Source organism: Rosa rugosa, chromosome 1 (genome assembly GCF_958449725.1).
Source record: "Rosa rugosa chromosome 1, drRosRugo1.1, whole genome shotgun sequence".
NCBI lineage: Eukaryota > Viridiplantae > Streptophyta > Magnoliopsida > Rosales > Rosaceae > Rosa > Rosa rugosa.
Genome location: NC_084820.1, coordinates 64,942,704 through 64,959,289, shown reverse-complemented (window position 1 = coordinate 64,959,289; position 16,586 = coordinate 64,942,704). Strand labels below are relative to the sequence as shown.

Sequence of the window (16,586 nt, the reverse complement as noted above, 5' to 3'; positions counted from 1 at the left end):
GTGAATTGTGATCATGGAATTGGAACACTACCCACGTCTGTTCACATATAGGGCGAGCTGGGAGGTGTCTCTTTCCTTTTCCTCATAGGACACAATTGACTATTAAGTAAAGTCTGTCAATATAGGAAAGATTAGTATCCTATTCCCTTGTGGAAGGGGAAAGAGGGAAACTTTACTCTTCTTTGTGGACCTCGTCCCTTGGGCCCTCAATGTAAATTCTAATTATGAAGATTAGCCTTCAAAAGTTCAAAGCCGTCCAATAAAATATCCTGATTTCCAGATACAACCTAGCTAACTTAGGAACAAGGTGCCAAACTTGTTGCTTTATCTGATAGCTCTTCAAGCATAAAAAAAAAAAAAATCTGATAGCTCTTCAAAGGTTTGGTGCCATGTCCATCAAATAATAAAATTCTGATATCTTAATTGGCTTAACCTCCCAACTTGACTGATTTTTCGACTCTCTTATTGAGAAACAAAACAAAAAGCACTAGAAGTTCATGAATTTGCTTTCAAGGTACTACTATATTTGGATGTTACCTTGGTAAGATCTTAGGGCTCGTCTGGTACCCTGTGTGTGTAGACTACGTACGTTATTTTCAATAATTGTCCTGGATCAGCTTTGAGTTAGTTTAAGTAAATAAGACTGAGCTATGTTTGGTGCAATATAGGGAATTTTCTTAGGTACCCAGTTGTTTGCTATACACTCATTTTGTTAAAGATTTTGGACCATTGGATTAGTAATATATCCAATGTTCCAAAATATTTAAAATTTGGTAACTTGTTTAGCCCTTAGAGCATCTTTAGCAGACTCTCTATTTTGGCTCCTTAGCTATTTTGGAGAACATGTTTAACTTTTTATCTATTTTAGCAACTGCACCAGACTCGTAAGTGGATCTCTATTATAACTTTTAGCTATGTCACTCCTAAATATAGAGAGCGGGATGAGGCTCTCTATAATTTAAAACATTCCTTTTAAGTTATTTTATGTAATTTATAAATACATTTAAACTATTTAATCTTCATTTAAAAAATAATATAAATTCAAAACTAGCTAAAATAGAGAGCATTGATGCATACGTAATTCTAAAGTGACTAGCTAAAATGACTTTTTACCTACTTTAGCTAAAATTTGACTCAAAAATGGCTAGCATTGCTAAAGATGCTCTTAGCCAATTATTGTTTGATTATCAATTGAAAATTGACAATAACGTTTTTTCTTTTTTTAAAAATAAAATTAAAAAAGCCTTCTAATCTAGGTTCACCGAATTACTATTTGTTAAATAGCCTTTATCACTAATTAATTTTATCATTAGCCAATTAATGTTTTATTAATGCATGATTATCAATTGAGAATTACACAATTGACATTTACATTTTTTCCTTATTAAAAACAAAAACCTTCTAACCTAGGCTCACGGAATTAGTATTAGTTGAATAATCTTTATTACTAATTAATTATATCGTTAGCAATGTTCTAAAAAACGCTAGGCGCTAGTCGGGCGGTAGCTCGGAGCCTAGCGCCCAGAGGTCTAGACGGGAGCCTAGGCGGGGACCAGGCGGTTTTTTATTATTACTTTATTTTATTTTTATAATATATATATATATATATATATATATATATATATATATATATATATATATATATATATAAACAAGTGTGTGTTTTTTTCTTTTAGTTCTAATTATCTCCACTCTCTTATTAGAGTGTTATTGATTGTAATTATATTAATTAGTGTAAGGACATAATTGTCATTTTCCAATTAAGTGTGATTAGAAAAATCTGCTTTCTTCTTCGTGAACTCTCCCATTTTCCTCTCTGCAGTTTCTCGTCTTCTACCTCGATCTCTCATCATCCTTCTTCTTTCTCTCGCCAAAATTGACAACCAAGCACCTAAGATCTTCGCTGCCTTCACCAAGGAAAGCTCCAGTCATCGCGTTCAGACTCAAGATTTGAATTTTGGTCTCTAGCTTTCTCTCTCATCGGGTTCATCGCCGGAACCACCACTGTCAATCAAGTCACCGGCGTTGGGTTGTCAATTTTGAATCAAGGGTTTAGTCGTGGACTGGGTTTCAGTTCAGAGGGTAGTCTCTAAATGATTTTGAGTTTTGAATCTTCTTCTTCTGTTCTTCATCCTTTTGATACCTGGCCAGAATCAAAAGAAAAAAAAAAATTCAGTGCCCAACAAGTCTGCCTAGGCCGCCTACCCTCCGCCTAACCCGCCTAGGCGGCCGCTTGGAGGCTCAACGCCTAACCACTTCGCCCAGGCCAAAATGAAACGGGATGCCGACGCCTAGCGCCTAGGCGCCACCTAGTCGGCCGCCTAGGCCGTTTTTTAGAACCTTGATCGTTAGTAGTTTCCTTAACCAAATATAATTCGTTTTACATGCATTTTATGACAACCACAACAATTAATGTAAAAATAGATAATTTGTGTTTTAGATTTTTTTTTTTTTTTTTTTTTAAGAGAATTGTCAACTCATTGCATTGATCAGCGAAATTACACATAATGACCCATCCCTGTGGGACTGTCAAAAGAGTCACTACCTAAGTAATTCAACATTTTTAAAGATCATGAAGCCCTGCCAAAATCTATCGTAGAACATCCTAGAGAATCAAGAGGCCAAGATGTCCCGAATATTTTTGGCAACAAAACTCATTCTTGAGCAGTACCCGAAGTCATGCCCATCAGGAGAGGACTCACACATACCTCCTCAGAATCCACTTTCTCCCCCGATGGAGTATCTTCTCCCATCACAGACAAGGCATTGCCCACCTGTCCGTCAGCAGTCTCGGCAATAGTAATCTTCCGAACCACTCTCTTACTACGCACCTTTGGTCCTAACTGATTCTTGGACCCTTTAGGCCTACCCCTCTTATTTTTCAAAGGTGAGATTTTCACTTTCCCATTATCATTAGGTAAGCCAAAACCCTCCTCCACATCCAAGCACATTAACGCAGAAGAATCAGAACGCAGTTTAGCCTTCTTACCTGGACGAGCTTGCACAGAAAAAGCTGAGCGCTTCACACCACTTACTTGTGCTGCTTCTATAGCTATGGGAGCCACCGGCATATTCAGTGGGGCTCCAGATTGAATGGGACATGGAGCATTCCAACTTGGTATCCCCTTTAGCATCTCCATGGACCGGCCAACAATATCCATGAGATTTGGCACTTCAGCTGTTGCCAAATCTTTGTTTTAGATGTAGTAACTACTTCATGTACAGCTTGTCATTACTGCTTTTTGAACTAATTTACAAATGTTATCACAATATGTTATCATATAGGTAAACTATTATATTTTGACCAAAACAACGTATGTCCTCATTGGTGTAATAAAGTTCTCCCTTGAGTAATTAAAGTAATATATTATGTAATTTCCATCGTCGAAGTCGTAATTACTTTCAGTCGCCGTAATTTACCACAAACTACACCAATTGATATAAAAACGATAATCTTTGTTCTAATTGTAGTAATTACGCCACCTACAACCTATGTACTAGTTATGGACAATTTAACATGTGTGACAACCAATTTGTTTTCGCAGTGGTAAATCTTTATATTTTTATTATTAATGAAATGATTACTTCAATGACCATGCATTCTACCACAATCCACGTCAATTGATGTAAAAGCGACAATTTTTTGCTCTATTCATAGTAAGGTAGTAATTACTCCACCTAAACTAATGTACTAGTTTATGGACAATTTAACAAGTGTGACAACATTTGTTGTCAGAGTGTTTGAACCTATATTTGGCAAGGCCCACATAGCAAATAGGTGGGCCCGGCCCGCAAGGCCAAATGAATGACCGCGGCCAATTAGCCGCGGCACATTAAATGTTTGTTGTCAAATTTATGACTGAAGATAACGTGTGTAGTGAACCGTTATTAAATCGGGAGAGATCAAATGAATGACCGCGGATCCACAAGGCGTAATGAATGACCGCGGATCCACAAGTCGTAATGAATGATCGCGGCTAATTAGCCGCGGCACATCAAAGAGGTTGATTGTCAGGAGAAACGTTACCAAAGTTTGGGGCAATTAACTTGAATGAGCATCAGGAGGTGTTATTGTCAATCATCAGTTACAAGACCTGATTGATTGCTCATGATAGAATTAATCATTGATAACGATATCACAAACATGAATATTGTTCTATTTGTAATCAATGCGGTCTTAACTGTAAAGGTTGAGATTGTTTCTTTTCCTTCATTCAGTAGTTTAGCTTCACTATAAAAAGGACCATAGGATTCATTGTTAAAGGTCCTCGACCAAACGCTCTACGCGATTACACAAATTTTATCTCAATACATTTCAACATTTCAGCAACACTTATCAATCTTCACGTGTTTATCTTATTGCTTTCTTTACTGGTATTTATCTTTCCTGCACTTTACTTTGTTGCTCTTTACATTCAAGCAGTTTATCTTCCTGCACTTTATTTGCTGCACCTTTACATTCCTGCACTTTACTTTGTCTTTACTTACACTTTTATTTTATGTTGTTTACTTTACGTTATTTAATTACTTTATACAAAATACAAAATCACAAAAAGAATCATCATCACTTCACTTTCACCTCAATCACCGAGTTACACAGCACTGCGGCCAGATAAGGCCGATCTGTGCTAAAGTCCGTGCATTCAAGGCAGAGAGAACCCCGCAGCCGAGATCGATCCTTCCTCGGCCCACAATCAACTGATCAGAAGTCAGATCGGCGCAAGATCTACAATCTATAACAAAATCTTGCTTGGCCTACCGGCCCCGAGTTGGCACGCCCGCTCACACGTCACCACTCCAGAAGGACACGTGTAAGCCAAAGAAGCCCTCGGCCCAGTGACACGCGGCCGAGACGATTTTTGAGCGAACACAGAGTGGTAAATCTTTATGTTTTTATCATTAATGAAACTATTACTACATTGACTACACATTTTACCATAACCCCTAACAATTGATGTAAAAGTGGTAACTTTTGTTTTATTTGTAGTAATTACTTCAAAAAAAAAACTATATCATTTACAAGATTATCAACCATTTTATAATTCCAACAACATTTGTGTTGTTAACATGGTAAAATTAATACAAACCAAAAGATTTGTAAGTACTCAGTATTGTAAGAATGTAAGGAGGTTCTCCATTTTTTTTTTTTTTTGAGAGAATTAGTCAACCACTTTATTAATAATAATCATAAGAAAAATTACAACTTATAGATGTAGAAACTACATCAAAATATAAAATAACTAGAACAATACTAGATGCAACAATGCATAGGAAATAAAACCTAACAAGGGTATTAAGGGATGCAATTAAGCATTTGATGAAGCACCGGACATAATCCGGGCTATGTAAAACGGTACCAATAGTATGGCCGACCATACTTCCACTCAAAGATATACGTCGAATAGAGGGTAACCTTCTATCAAGGTAACCGGCGGTAGTGTGATTGACCTTGCCTACTCCATGCAAAAAAATACACCGAATAGAGAGCAATCTCCTACCTAAGTAACCAAAGAAGCAGATTCAAAATTCATAACAATTTAGGGTCCATAAAAAGTCTCTTGGATCCCAAATGCGAACCCGAACAGTAATGGGCTCATACACCAGTTGCAAAGCCTCATTCTCCATTTGATAAATGTTGTCCAACTATGATATTTACGCCTTTCATTACTTAATTACAATAACCACAATAAGTGTGGTCATAAGTCGTAATTTTAGTTATACTTGGTGTAATTTATTATTGTAACAATATTTGTTACATGTTTCTAAATAATATTACATATCAAGATAGAATGAATTGTTAAAAAAACTACACATAAAAACTACAAAAACAAAGAAACCCTAGGAGAGCTCTCTCTCTCTCGCTCTAGCAAACCTCAGGCCGGTGACGGCTAGTACTTTCCTCTTCCTCATCGACAAACCCTAGTGCTGTACCCATGGTCCGGCTTCCATGGAGGCATGTACCGCCTTCACATCCTCGTTTGCTCCAGGCTGTTGATCGGCCCTTTCCTTGTTTCAAGGAAGGGTGGATTGCATGCTGTTTGGCTTGGCTCAGCTTCCGGCGGGGATGGTTTCTTGGTTGGAGGAGGAGACCCGAGATCCGATTCGAGCGGCGCCTCCCTTCTTATAGGGATTGGAAGATTTTCGATGGAGGTACATGAATGGCAGCAGAGTCTTGGCAGAAGGGAGTCGGAGCCCTGCTTTGGTGGAAGATCATGATGTTGTGGTTGTTGTGGGTGCAGATTCACGGCGGCGACGGGATTGGTCAAGCACTGAGTCTGGATGCTGTGTTCTTGGGGGTCCAGATCAGTGGGATGGGGTACTCACGAGATCTATGGAAGATCTGGGTTTGGGACCCAGGAATTAACGATCTGCCTGCTGGTTTTGCTGGATTTTGGTGGTGTTCCACCACCGGAAGAGTAGTCTCCGACCATATTCAAGGGCAAGGAGGAGAGGATCGAGCTTGGGTCGTTTGGGCCTTAGTTCGAATGTAGTGTCAACAAACCATATCTCGTGACCTGCTGGATCTTACATTTATGGGAGGCTTTTTGCAATCTACTAGTATTTTCGTACACCAATTGAGGTCTCTAGGCGAACTTACTTGTTGTTCAGTTGCTTTGAGTCATGTATTTTTCACTAGGTTGCGATTTCTCTTGTTTGTCGCTTGTCTAATTGTGCGCATTTGTTTACAATGAGGGTCACCTGTCATTTGTTTGGCGGCTTATGCCATCTAGAACTGTTGGTATGAGACAACATGTGATGTACGTGTCTTCTGGCCATGGATAAGTAATGAAGTTATCTATTTCTAAGAAACATATTTGTTAATAAGGTAAATTTTATTTTTAAAAATAATACATGTCAACATTTAAGTGGGTAACCTGTTAACCAGTTTAATAGATTTCCACTACATTAATTTATTATAAAAAAATATTTAAAAAAAAAAGATATAACATGCATCAAGATACCCTAGACAACCCCGTAATATAGTACTGTAGGATTAGTAAAACAAGTAACCCAGAAGTACTACAAAACAAAAAAAAAAACTCAAACAGCTATCAACCACCAAAATAAAATAAGAATGAAAAAGAAAACCCAAATCAACTGTAAAACCAACAAAGGAGAAGCAGCAGCAGCAGAGTAATTTTTCAATAGAGAACCATGAGATAAAACCAGAAGAAACCCAGAAATCATCAAACCATCCATCGCAGTAGGAACTCCAGAGGCTAAGAAAAACTCATCGTAATAGAACTCTAGAAAAACAAGGAACTTCAGGATCAACACGTATGGATCAAGGAAATTGAAAAGCTTTGTAGGAATCTCTTGTTTATGGCCAAGAAATCGATGATTCTAAAGGAGAAAGCAAGAAGTTTTTTTTTTTTAAATATGTTGTAGCTCTGCATCTCATTCTTAACCGGTGTTATCATGTCCTCTCGGACCTCTCCATTCGTGCGGTAGGAATACGGAAGCAATAAGAAGGAAACAGGTGCTACCTAGTTAAGCTCATTAAACTTAATCCCAGGCCATACCAAACATGGCCCAGCTGCCTTCCAGTCCCTTCTAGTCCCTTCAAAGTTCAAATCCTGTGTACCAAACAAGCACTTAATGTTTCTACACTACAGCGGACAAATTAAACCAAACTGAAAACTAATACATCTTTTTCCTCAGAAAAAAAAAAATAGTCAATGGAAGGATGTACCAAAAAAAAATAGTTAGAGGAAGGAACTTTTATTCTTGTACCTCTAATGATTAAAAGAACTTTAGTTTTTATGTGAAGTTTCAAGTTTGATTTTTGTCACCTTCATTAATGTTAATTATCAAAGAAATTTGGAAGAAAAATTCACCTCGTTAGATTGGAGGTGAATTTGTGAGGAGACATGAGGTACGGTAAAAAGGAGATATATTAGGAAATTAAGAGTTGGCAACAAAGTTTGATAGAGGTGTATTAAGTACACTTCTCATATATAAAAACTCCTAATATGGTTCTTTTAGTCTGTAAAGGCAGTAAAGCCCAACCTATGAACAGTCAAGTAGCTTAAACAATATAAAACCTCATCTCAAGTTTCCAACTTGTGTCTCTTCCTTCATCCTTGTTTATTTTTCTCTGTTCTGCTGAGAATAGTAATGGGAGGTGGAGAAAGTTGGGGAACCACCACAGCTCTGGTACCTCCAATGGCAGCTCCACTAAATCAAAATACAGAGAAAGAAGATGAGCAATGGAGTAGTAATTTCAGCAACTCTATCAATTCTGTGTACATGGGTTTTGTAGCTACTGCCATCCTCATATCAATGTTTATTGTTATGGCGATTTTAGAGAGATTCTTCAGGAGGCCCAGAACAACATCACAGCTCAGTCATACTGCTCGGACACACTTCGTCTACGATAACAATCCCAAGCTTGATCACAACTCTTCTAAAGTAAGCTTTAATTTGGTGCTCAAAGTACGCCTTCAAGTAATATTTCCAAGTTTTTTTCTTTCCCTATTTGATTATCTGAAGTCACTAAATCCATTTTTGAGAGAAGTTCAGCGTTCAACTAATAATCCGAAAGCTGGAAACATCATACATCAGAGTTCAAACCAAAACAGATATAGAACTAAGCCACATGGAATAATATTAGGAATATATGTTTCTTTTGAAATTGTTTACCAACTCATTAATTAAAAATTCAATAGCTTTCCCTAAGTGATTATTCAAGCTTAATTTAGCTAATTGGGTTGGTAGCTGGTGGTTTAGGTTAAGGATTACAGGTCATGGTTGCTTAAAAAGTTTATTAGAGGCCGGTATAATGTGGAGTTTCTAATTCTATAGTGGGTTGCACCATGTCTGTGTTATACTGCATAGTACCTGCATTATTAACCCAAAATTATAATTTATTACCATTTGATCACCACTCTCAAATCATTTTGCATCACTTACAAATCATTTTGCATTATCAGTGTTTTTTCTTTGTTCCTATATAGATGTTTTCTGTGTGCTCGGTTTGTGTTCTTGTTATCAACCTGGGAGATTTGCATCTGAAATTTCAGAAATGAAGACATTATTGATTTCAATAACTAATTGATACCCAAATTCAAGCATGGAAATCCAAACTTATCACATGCTTGCGTGCGAGGACCTATGTTAGGAAGTTCTTCTTTATGGAATTCTAGGTTCAAAGTCACCATATGGTGCCAAAAACGTTGATGTTTTCTATATGTATATGATCTCGAAAAGGGGCATGCGTCTATTGTTTAAGGAAAAACACTATCATATAATTGACTCAGTTAGCTTGATTTTCACTACCTTATGCCAAGCGTCGCGACGCGATTGACTAGATTTCTTAATTCACAGTGTATTTCGAGAACACTAGGTTAATTTGAAGGGCTGTGTTATGTATTCTGCAGACATGTTTAGTATTAAAAGGTTAATGAAGGAATTCTTTATATATTTCTTGTTAGCCTAGTCGAGAAGGAAGGAATGTGACTATAATATCAGCTTTTATCTTCTTTTCTTGTACTGTAAGAGTGGATTCAAAGCATGCCATGCCTCCCTTTTTACAGTTGAATATGGTTCTTTTCACTGTGACATTGTCGGTAAATGTTAAAGTTGATGTAATTTGAATTGACTTGTAGCCTCTTACTTTGTTTCTGCAGATTACAAATTATGCTAGAGAAGTATCTGTAGTGATGCCCGGAGAAGAAACTCCTACCTTCATTGCACACCCTGCTCCAGCACCATGTCCTCGCGAGCACGTCACTTGGCCTCTCCACTCCATCGACGCAGGCCATGCTTCAACTTCAACCCCCACTCCTCAAGCTAAATTCCAAAGCCAAATCCAGACATGAATGTGACTGCAAAATCCAAGTTTTTTTTTTCATCATACTTGGGTCAGTTGACAACTTTTGAACATAGGAAAGCCAGTAGTAGGCAAGAGTCGAGTGATATGTACATTCCACAGTTTTCTACTTATGCATAGTTAGGTCGATGTGAGCTGATGATGTTTCAAGTGGATCCAAATTCACATCCACTGAGTTTTATATGAATGAATCCCTGTCCCGTGAAATCAAACGCCGATCCTCAAAAGAGTAATGACAATCGGTTAGGATAATGTTTAGTCCGTCACTCTGCATTGGTTAACAAGAGTCATCAATTAGTTTACAAGAAAAGGATCCAGACACACACTACTGTTGAAGCCTAATCAAGGGAAATGTCTTCGCATGTAAAGTCGCGCGGTCAGTCATCGATCACCTGCTGGCTTCTTTCTGCACAACATGCACTACTGTTCTTACAAACCTGAGATAAAAGAGTACTATCTGAGGAAGCAAGCAGTCACAGGAAACTTCCAGCGATACAAACGTTTTCAAACACAGGACAGAGGCAAAGACAACCCCAGCATCCTAGCTGGAAGCCAGTATCCCTAGGAAGCTTACCAGAGTCACCAATGAAATGATGAAAGGGAAAGAACTACATAGGCTTTGTCCTACTCATTCCCAACCTATCCCAAAGTAAAGATACCAATTCCAGGACCATTACTACTTCATATCCCTAGACATTTTGCAAATCTCAACTTTATTTAATCAAAACAGAAAGAACTTTGGATTGAGCAACATGAACAAGAACACCTGGATAAATAGATAGATCAAGCAACAACAAGAAAAATCTTGATACCATTTCGCGAGAATTTACATTGTTTTCGAAAGCAAGAACAATTTTTCCATTTCTTCAAAGTACTGGTTTTGCTACTCCAAGCTACTATCAAAGCATGTTTTGCTCAATTCCCCTAACAAAGAGAAACACTAGGACAAAATGCAACCATAAAAACAACTAGACAAAGATGAAGCACTCTAACGAAACCAGAGGGTTGTCAAGGGACTCCTTCCCCTGCTGCGGCTGTGAAACGCCGTCGTTTCGTTGCTCCTCTTCAGGCTCCTTTTTTCCGGCCAACAGTACTTCCTCTTTAGGCTCGTTGTTACCCTTCTTCTCACTCTCCTCTACACCCACCGAGGAAGAACTGCCACCGGCTCGTCCGGTCACCTTCGCGGGGCTCTTTCCTCTACCCGCTCGATTCACTCCACCCGCATTCCGGGTAGCCGGTGACCTCGACCTGGACGACACCGTTTCACGCCTCACTCCAGTAGGAACCGCACCACTCCGCTGCATGGTCCTCAGCTGACCCGATTCCCGTCCCCGGAACGACGTCGTCTCCGTCCGGTTCCTCTTCCCAGCCGCCGGCTCCGGCGTCCTCCTCGGCGGCTTGGGCCCTCTCTCTCTCTGGCTAGCAACCTCGCCGGAGTAAGGACGCTTCCGTCGCACCACCGGCCCAGAAGACCCATTTGCTCTGGGGCCCAATTCCCGCTTCCGATTACTGGTAGCTTCGTCTTCTCTGGCATCTGCTATAGTAGTGGTGGTGGTCGTCGTTGAGTACGAGTAGCTCTCGCTGATCCCACACGGCTCTGAAAGCTGAGAAGCCTCGGAAACCGCCGCCTCTTTGGGCGGGGGCGGCGGCTCAGCTTGCAATTTGGGTTCTTCTTCCACGAAATCTGGTTCTTCTTTCGGAGGCGAAAGGGTGTTTTTCTCCGGGGGAATTTCTGGGTTTTGTGTTGGCTTGGAAATTGGGGTTTCGGAGAGGACCTCTTTCACAGACTCTTCTTCCACAACCAGCGGTGGTGGTGGGGATCTGGTTTCGGGTTTTTCGACATGGGTTTGGGTCAGAGAGTTGGGTTTCTTGGCGTGGTAGTGGGGATGGGGGTGGTGGTGGCGGGGGTTGGGGCCATTGTTGGGGTGTGGTGGGACTGGTTTTGGGGTCCTGGCGGTGCCCAAACAGCAACCCATTTATGGATTTGGTTTGCGAAAAACTCAAACCAGGGAGTGTCAGAGTGGTTAGTGGTAGAGACTAGAGGGTGAGGATGAGGGTGGGAAAGACATTTGAATTTTAACGGTCATAAAAACGATTTGGGGGTAGTGTGAAAGAGACGGGGGGCTGTTTTACAGGGGCGGAGATATTGATAAGACTATAAGAGGGTTTGGTCTGGTTTGGTTAATTTACAGTGAGAGGGCCTCTCACTTTTTTGCTTGGTCACTTTCCACAGGACAGGAGGGTATAAAAGGTTTTGAAAAAAGAAAAAGAGTAAAGAAGAACAGAAAGGTTTTAGTACGGACAAAATTGATATATATGCATACGCCACCATCAAGATATGGTCCCAGATGGATGCATGTGACCTACCAACAGGAGATCCTGAAGTTCAATACAAAAACGCAAAGCTTGAACATGAAGACTATCGGAATTCTAGTATCCAGTACAGTCAGTACTCGGTAGTAATAGTAAGTGAGTAGGTGGTTGAGGCCCCCAAGGAGGACCCCAACCCCGTTTGGTCAATTCAGCGAATGTCTCTCGTGTGTGTTTCGTGGCAGAGTGGAATCCGGAACAGAAAAAGGAGCTGCATGAGTAGATTTTCATTCAAGAGGAAGCAAGCAATTATTCTTGTTAAAAGACTCTCTTAGTAAGCAGATTGACAGCAGCAATGAGAGGAAAACAAGACCTCAATGGAGCAGCAGAGCAATATCTGGTAATTACAATGAATTGAGGATACAGCTCGAATAGAGCATAACAGATCGAGTGTCAAGCCCATGTAAGCTTCAGCCTGTATAATCATTACTTGTACAATACAGGCTGAGCTGAGCAAGGGGAAAAGAATACAGACTGATACTTTATGACAATACAGACATGAAAATTTTGTATGTAGCAAATAAACCCACTCATCATGCGGCAGAAGGGTGCGAGGATGCAGCCCGATCGGCCTCTATCATAGATTTGATATAGTATTCACCTGCTTTGTATGACGACCTGACCATGGGACCAGATGCCACATACCGGAACCCCTGTTCCATTCAAAGTACATAGTTAATTCATCTGTTATATATTCTGATCTGATGTTTGAGGTGCTGAAATGATATCAAATCAGTCTGTCTATTTGGTGTACATTCAATGATCTACTTTCCCGACAATGAAAATGATCACAGACACATTTGGTAAAGTAACAATTATAGAATGATATAAACGATCAGTTGTTCCCTGCACTTTATTTAAAGCCAAAGCTAATTAATTGAATCATAGCACAAGACACAAATCAGGCCCCAACCTTAAAGAAAGTGAGAATTTGTATATTCAAATGGTAGAGGTTGGTATATGATAATATAAAATATAGAATGTAAATGTTATAGAATCACCACACTGCCTAAGATCTGGTTTCCAGGTTTAGGAATTGGGAGCAACCAGGACAATAAGGACCATTACGGTCATTGGTCTATAGTGTTGAACTGTGAGTATATAAACTATAATCAAATCCGCTTATCTTTATTTCAGCAACACATCGTAGTTGACATTTAGGGCTAAACCCTGAGTGATTTAAGAGTCTTGTAATATCTATTCAACCACTCTTTCTATAAATTAGTGGTCCATAACAAGATTCTGGGCCACTCAATGCATCTTTCTTTGTAAGAGTTAGTCATACTGCATTGCATTGCACATCCCTTTAACCAAAATGAGAGGAGAGAACCACTACTACAGCTAATAGGTTATGGCATCGGAGTGGTTTTAAATAGATACTAGTAAGTCAGAAGAGGAGAAATTTTCTATCAATGCTGACATTAAAGTAAAGAAGAAATTGAAAGGGCAAGTAATATGGTGCCATTGCTGTTTTTCCTAGCCAACACATTCTTGAGCATGAAAAGTATGACATGCAAGAAATAGTACCAGCCCCAAAAAAGTTTCCCCAAACTACAAGGAATTAAGAAAGAACTTGTAATGCATAGGAGAACTAGTTCTAACCAGGATATATAAAAACAAAAGATAGAAGCATACCATTTCCTCGCCTATCTCTCGATACTTATCAAAAGCCTCAGGAGTGACGTATTCAGACACAGGCATATGGCGCTTTGAGGGTCGCATATATTGACCAAATGTCATCACATCAACACCAGCTGCTCTCACCTTCTCCATTGTCTTCACAACTTGATCAGGTGTCTCCCCACAACCTAACATTACTGAAGTCTTTGTTAGTGTCCCAGCAGGAGCATACTCTTTGGCCATCATCAAAACATCTAAAGATTGTTTGAAATTCGCACGATGATCCCGTACTGCCCTCTGAAGCTCTTCCACAGTCTCAATATTGTGAGCAAGGACATCTAATCCTGATGTTGCAACTTTCTTGACACAACCCGAATCCCCTCGAAAATCAGGAACTACAAATCGCAATGACACAACACATATGAATAACGAACCACATATTGAAAGTATAGACATGAACCTAACTTCAATCAGCTACATTTCTCCCTAGCAACTTGTAGATACAATGGCCAATAATTCATATCCTAAAGTTCATTCTGTCTTAACTTCTTTGACTTCTACCAGCCTAATACAAACAATGCATCCATACCGTAATTCATAATCAAAACCACTTAGCTAAAGCAAAGAAATTTCAAAAGTGAATACATACTTAAAGCCTCGATTAGCATATTGGGTTTGAGCTTCTTCAACTTGATCACGGTCTCAGCAAAATGTCCACTCCCTTGATCAGGCATATCATCCCGGTCCACGCTAGTAATCACCACATAATCCAACCCCCACGATGCAATCGCCTCCGCCACATTCGCCGGCTCATTGGGGTCCGGCGGCGGTGGAGTCCTTGAAGTCTTCACATTACAAAACCTGCACACATTTCCAATCAACATTCCAACCACGAAAACCATAACCTCATCTCTCACACACATTTCGTCGAACACCTCACCTGCACCCGCGGGTACACGTGTCGCCGAGAATCATGATCGTGGCGGTGGCCGTTCCCGTTTCGCCGCCGGACCAGCACTCGCCGAGGTTGGGACACTTGGCCTCCTCGCAGACCGTGTGGAGCTTCAATTCCCTGAGCTTCTTCTTAATCTGCGTGTACTTCTCGCCGCCGGGGATCGACTCCTTCATCCATTTCGGCTTCGGCAGCGGCTTCTTCTTCGTCCCGACCTCCACGGAGTACGGACCTTCGCCTTCGACGAACTCCGTGAGAGTGGGAGACTCGGCGGCGAGGCGGGCCCGGAGGCCCGCCAGAGTTGGCGGGAATTGGGAGGAGGATGTGGTTGACGGCGTGGAGGAGGAGAAGGATCGGGTCGTGGACTTTAGGGTTCGGGTTAGGGCTGAGAACCGGGTCTGCATCTTTCTCTCTCTCTCTCTTCGGGTTAAGGTGGTGAGAGAGATTTTGTTCATGTGATGATGATGAGTCGATGGTGAGGAAGAAGATGAGGGAGGTTGGTCGTTCTGGTTGGTTGGCGTAGACAATTTTGGATCTTGGATCCAGCTCTTTCCGGATTTACGGCCCAATTGAAGCTGGATAATGGGCCTGTGATCATTTCAATTCACAAAAAGCAGTAACGCAAGTTTGCAACAAATTTTGGGCCATGAACCAATTTGGACCTAAGAGAAATGAGACAATTTTCTTATATGAGGTAACGTATCGATACATAGGGAGAGACTCTATTCACTTATTCAGGATTTTAAAATGAGGACTCATTGAGGATTTTCGAATCAATGGTTGGATGAGTGATCCTAATTTTAGTTGAAATATTAATTCTACAACACATATATCATCTAACTGTTAATTTAAAAGTCCTCATTTTAAGGTATTCATTAGAGTCTCACTCTCGATACATAAATGTAAATAGATTTTATGTTGTGGTAAACTAATTTCAATAACATCATGCAATAGTGTACTAATGTATCATCAAATGGAGTTGGTCTATTGTCGGTTAGTCTACATGTGTTGATGCATTAACAACAAACTAGGATCCCTAGAAAACGATATATTTAGTTGGTCGCATAATAGTGCTTTGAAATGTCAAATTTTGATTTGAGGTTTGCATATAATGTCAATTTCCACCCTACCTTTTACACCTTGATAGAAGAGTTGTGACAAGTTAAGTGGGTGTGACTGGGTGACCGTTGGGAGGACGAAGACCCATGAATAAATACATAACAATATAGTCACTAGCTGAACCAACCAATTAGAACTGGTAGCTAGGTTGGATTAGCACGAATATGGTCCCAAACATATAAAATTCAGGACCAATCAAGTAGTAGAATTTATAGGGATGCATGACCATTTGTTAGCTAGATACAGGGCCGGTCCTGAGATTGTAGAGGCCTGAGGCGAATATATACATTTTTTTTTCCTTATCAAATTATTTTTTATTTAATTTAGTAATTATATAATGATAACAGCGAAAAGAAACATATAGTATTTATGTTATATAAGTACTTCAAAGATATATGACTCGAGAACATGTCTGTACGAAAAAAAAAAAATTTAATTCAAAAATATACAAAAAACTTAAGAAAATATATGCAAAAATGTCATTAGTGGGATTCAAACTCATGCTGAAAAATACCCCTAAAAGGCAGCCTTGCCACTACTCTAATTTATAACATTGGTGATTTAGGCGCATAGTTTATATATATTATATAATATTTATTGAAAGTCAGAGCTATGAGGCCCCCAGAAGCTGGTGGCCTGAGACGGTTGCCTCAGTGGGCAGCCCTGAGGGCCGGCTCTGGCTAGATACATAGG

The 16,586-nt window shown here is 39.9% G+C and overlaps 3 protein-coding genes across 3 annotated transcripts; 1 reads left to right on the top strand and 2 right to left on the bottom strand.

Annotated features, from left to right (window-relative positions):
• Positions 1–7,991: 7,991 nt before the first annotated feature.
• Positions 7,992–9,851, top strand: LOC133726150 (uncharacterized). The gene is made up of 2 exons (XM_062153627.1): positions 7,992–8,412; positions 9,630–9,851. Exons 1-2 carry the CDS (start codon positions 8,119–8,121, stop codon positions 9,819–9,821), a joined length of 486 nt encoding a protein of 161 aa, XP_062009611.1. The 5' UTR covers positions 7,992–8,118; the 3' UTR covers positions 9,822–9,851.
• Positions 9,852–10,800: 949 nt separating this feature from the next.
• Positions 10,801–11,808, bottom strand: LOC133733071 (uncharacterized). The gene has a single exon (XM_062160682.1). The coding sequence runs from the start codon at positions 11,806–11,808 to the stop codon at positions 10,801–10,803; it is 1,008 nt and encodes a 335-aa protein (XP_062016666.1).
• A 690-nt stretch (positions 11,809–12,498) lies between these two features.
• Positions 12,499–15,276, bottom strand: LOC133726147 (lipoyl synthase, mitochondrial). The gene is made up of 4 exons (XM_062153625.1): positions 14,763–15,276; positions 14,472–14,683; positions 13,838–14,217; positions 12,499–12,855 (listed from the first exon to the last, which is right to left on the bottom strand). The coding sequence occupies exons 1-4, from the start codon at positions 15,227–15,229 to the stop codon at positions 12,736–12,738; spliced, it is 1,179 nt and encodes a 392-aa protein (XP_062009609.1). The 5' UTR covers positions 15,230–15,276; the 3' UTR covers positions 12,499–12,735.
• Positions 15,277–16,586: the final 1,310 nt, after the last annotated feature.

Bases quoted from the DNA above. Each gene is read 5' to 3' on its own strand.
- LOC133726150 (XM_062153627.1), top strand. From the start codon at position 8,119: ATGGGAGGTGGAGAAAGTTGGGGAACCACCACAGCTCTGGTACCTCCA. The intron at 8,413-9,629 runs GTAAGCTTTAAT...TTGTTTCTGCAG, and splicing joins TTGATCACAACTCTTCTAAA to ATTACAAATTATGCTAGAGA.
- LOC133733071 (XM_062160682.1), bottom strand. From the start codon at position 11,808: ATGGGTTGCTGTTTGGGCACCGCCAGGACCCCAAAACCAGTCCCACCA.
- LOC133726147 (XM_062153625.1), bottom strand. From the start codon at position 15,229: ATGAACAAAATCTCTCTCACCACCTTAACCCGAAGAGAGAGAGAGAGA. The intron at 14,218-14,471 runs GTATGTATTCAC...TGCGATTTGTAG, and splicing joins TATGCTAATCGAGGCTTTAA to TTCCTGATTTTCGAGGGGAT. The intron at 12,856-13,837 runs GTATGCTTCTAT...TGAATGGAACAG, and splicing joins GAGAGATAGGCGAGGAAATG to GGGTTCCGGTATGTGGCATC.